This window comes from Lynx rufus, unplaced genomic scaffold (genome assembly GCF_022079265.1).
Source record: "Lynx rufus isolate CCGP_SWC_20201006 ecotype Redwood Valley unplaced genomic scaffold, mLynRuf1.p SCAF_6, whole genome shotgun sequence".
NCBI lineage: Eukaryota > Metazoa > Chordata > Mammalia > Carnivora > Felidae > Lynx > Lynx rufus.
The window spans coordinates 79902289-79905664 of record NW_025814878.1 but is presented as its reverse complement, the minus strand read 5'-3'; the positions used below and the strand labels follow the sequence as shown (position 1 = coordinate 79905664).

Here is a 3376-nt window from a genome sequence, read left to right as displayed (position 1 = left end):
TCAGTCACTAAAGTGACATAAGACAGATTAACAGGAGAAAAACGAATTTCATATGTATGAAATCCCCAAAGACATGAAACCCAAAGACAGGCAGTGGAAGCTTATATGCCATCCTGAGCTAAGGAGAAAGGGGTAGGGGTCTCAAGCGTCAAACGGGAGGAAGATGAGGCACCTAAGTGGCTCAGTCAGTTGAGCATCCGACTTCAGCTCAGGTCATGATCTCACAGTTTGGGAGTTCAAGCCCCGCATCAGGCTCTGTGCTGACAGCCTATTTCTCAGGTTTAATGTCTTTTTTTTTTTTTTTTTAAATCTCTTTACTGGACTCTAATGTGGCTTTAAATGTAAAATTAGATATGTCTGCCATTCTCCCTGGAACCTCCAGCTTGGGGACATTTTTCTTTTTCCTAAAGTATGTCCTTTAAAAGTTCCGTTCAGGGACCCTGACCACAGCCCTGACCCCGACCCACCTAGGTATGGCCCGGCACGTATTCCTCACGGGACCCCCAGGAGTTGGAAAAACAGCGTTGGTCCAGAAAGCCAGTAAGATTTTAAAATCCTCTGGTGTGCCTGTCAATGGATTTACGCAAAAGTCAGACAGGGAGGAAATAGGATTCAACGTTGTCACATCATCCTGCACGCAGGAAGTTTCGTCTAGAATTGGGTCAGAGCCTCTGCCTGGAAAACGCCAGTGCGGAGCTCGGCAGTACGTGGTGTATCTGACTCCCTCGGAGCAGTCGCCACTTCCGGTCTTGAGGAACGCGGGTCCCAGCAGAGGCCCAGGGCAGAGGGTGTGTGTCATGGATGAGACTGGGAAAGTAGAGCTGCTCAGTCAGCCTTTCGTCCAGGCTGTTCGTCAGACGTTGTCCACCCCAGGAGTGTGTAGTTCTGGGCACAATCCCACAACTAAAGGAAAGCCGCTGGCCTTCGTGGAAGAGCTGAGAAACAGGTACGATGTTCGGGTGTTCAGCGTCACCAAGGAAAACAGAAACCACCTTTCACCAGATTCTGTGACGTGTGTGCAGAGTGGCAGGAAGTGAAGACGGTTTGCGGCCCTGCCTTGTGCACTTGAAGAGATGTGCGGGTTCACGCGTAACCTCATCAGTGCCCCGCCAAAGATGTAGGTGTTGGGGCTTAGGAAACCTTGTGGGCTTTTCCAGAGAAAGCCTGACAGCTGTCCTCCATAAAATGTTTAAAAGATCACTTGGCCTTAATACTCAATTGACGCTCCAAGATTAACACTCTACTGTGGCTTATTTATGCTGAGGGATTTGTTTATTTCCTCTTGTAGTTGTGCATATGATTTTGGTAAGTTATGAAATGAGAAATGGCTTTCAGAGTATTAGATGGAACTCACCGCCATTGAAGTTTATAAATGTGTTCTGGGGAAGGAAGAGAAGAGTGGTCCCCACCTAATTCGTCTTGCATGTCATGAAATTTAAATACCTCCAGGTGCAGCTGCAGCTTAAAGGGATACCAGTTAGTTGGTTTTTAAAAATAGTTCAGAAAAAAAGCCGGTTTAGGTCCTCCCCACCCATCTCATTGTGTATTTGTTTGCTTATTGCTTAATAAAAATAAATGTGGTGGTTGTAAATAAATAGATATTCCATTCATGAGGGTAAACTCTTATTTTCCTCCCAGAAAAGACCTTCATTCCACCTGTGTTCTTAAAAGGAGAGTTTTGCTAGATAAACAGTCTTCAGTTGACTATTATTCTCTCTCAGCCCTTTAAAGTTCTTACAGGGTCTGGCTGCCATTACTAATTAAGATTTCTGCCTGGTCTAGGGTCACCTGGGTGACTCAGTCAGTTAAGCCTTCAACTCTTGGTTTCGGCTCAGGTCATGATCTTGAATTTCACAGGTTGGAGCCCACATGGGACTCTGCACTGAGAGTGCAGAGCCTGCTTTGGATTCTCTCTCTCCCTCTCTCTCTCTGTGCCATGCATCCCCTCACCCCCTCACGCTCTCTCGCTCTCAAAATCAACAAATTTATAAAAAAAGAAAAAAAAAGATTTCTGCCTCATCTAATTGTTTTTCTCCTGAGAAGGCTTTATTATGCACAGAGGCGGGAAAGGACTCAGGACTCAGTCCTTGGCAGCCGCTTTCCTCATGGCAGCCAGGACAGTACTCAGCTCCCCTCTCTTCCTCTTGGCAGATGTGTGTCTCCACCTTTTTCTTGAACCTCTGGGCCTGCTTCCCCTTAGCTCCATGGTGAGCCAATTGTATGTAGCAAAGCTGCACACCTCCCAGATCGTGTCCCAAGTACTTGATGTGTTTGGTGAGGCCCCCAAGGCAGTGGTAGCTGTCCTCAGCTAGCTTCATGTTTCAGTCACTGTGTCCCTTATTGAGGGTCACAGCAGCCATGGGGTAGCGCAGAGCCCCATGCTTCCTGGAAAGGTGGTCTAATTTTTTTTAATACCTGTGGTGCTTGTCAATATTTACCCCTCTTCATACTAGATTTTATCAGTATCTTCTTTATTTCTTGGTAAGGCTTGCAAGAATTCTTCCTACTAATTTTTTTTAAATAAACTTAATTTTTTAGAATAGCTTTAGATTTACAGAAAAATCTTGAAAATAATACAAAGAATACCCATTTACCCCACACCCAGTTTCCCCTATTAACATCATCTTATATTATTATGATACATTTATTGTAATTGTTGAAAACAAGACAACAGGCCCAAAATGGAGTTGCTTATGCTAAGCACCACATCACGAAACACATCAAACTGAAACTAAATTTAATTACACTTTCAGCTCTCCCAGAAATGGAGTCTTAAATCAATTAGTCAGGAATCGCCTGGTCAGCACTAGTTAAATAATGATAGACACCTGTCATCCCCTAAAGGATTAACTTTGTAATAACCAACTTGTTTTTTTGCCTAGTATAACTTCCTTGTTCCTCTTCCCTTTTGCCTATAAAAGTCTTTCATTTTGTACAGCTCCTTAGAGCTCCTTTTTATCTGCTAGATTGGATACTGCCTTATTCGAATCGATTTTTACTTAAATAACTATTAAAATTTTAATACGCTTTTTATTTTTTAACACAATTGATGAACCAATATTGATATACTATTATTAACTGAAGTCCATACCTCATTCTGATCACCTTAGTTTTTACCTAATGTCCTTTATCTGTTCCAGGATCCCACATTACATTTAGTTATCATCTCACCTTAGGCTCCTCTTGGCTGTTAAAGCTTTTCATACTTTCCTTGCTTTAATTACCTTGACAATTTTGAGGAGTACTGGTCAGCTATCTTATTAGATGCCCCTTTATTGTAATTTGTCTGATTTTTTTTCTCAAAATTAGATTGGAGTTACGGGTTTGGGGGAAGACCACAGAGGTAGCCTCCCACTTCATCACATTATATCAAAAG

At 43.0% G+C, this 3376-nt stretch overlaps 1 protein-coding gene across 1 annotated transcript; it reads left to right on the top strand.

The window, feature by feature from the left end:
- The first annotated feature begins 473 nt into the window (after positions 1-473).
- On the top strand, positions 474-1037 carry LOC124529331 (cancer-related nucleoside-triphosphatase-like). The gene has a single exon (XM_047103194.1). The coding sequence runs from the start codon at positions 474-476 to the stop codon at positions 1035-1037; it is 564 nt and encodes a 187-aa protein (XP_046959150.1).
- Positions 1038-3376: the final 2339 nt, after the last annotated feature.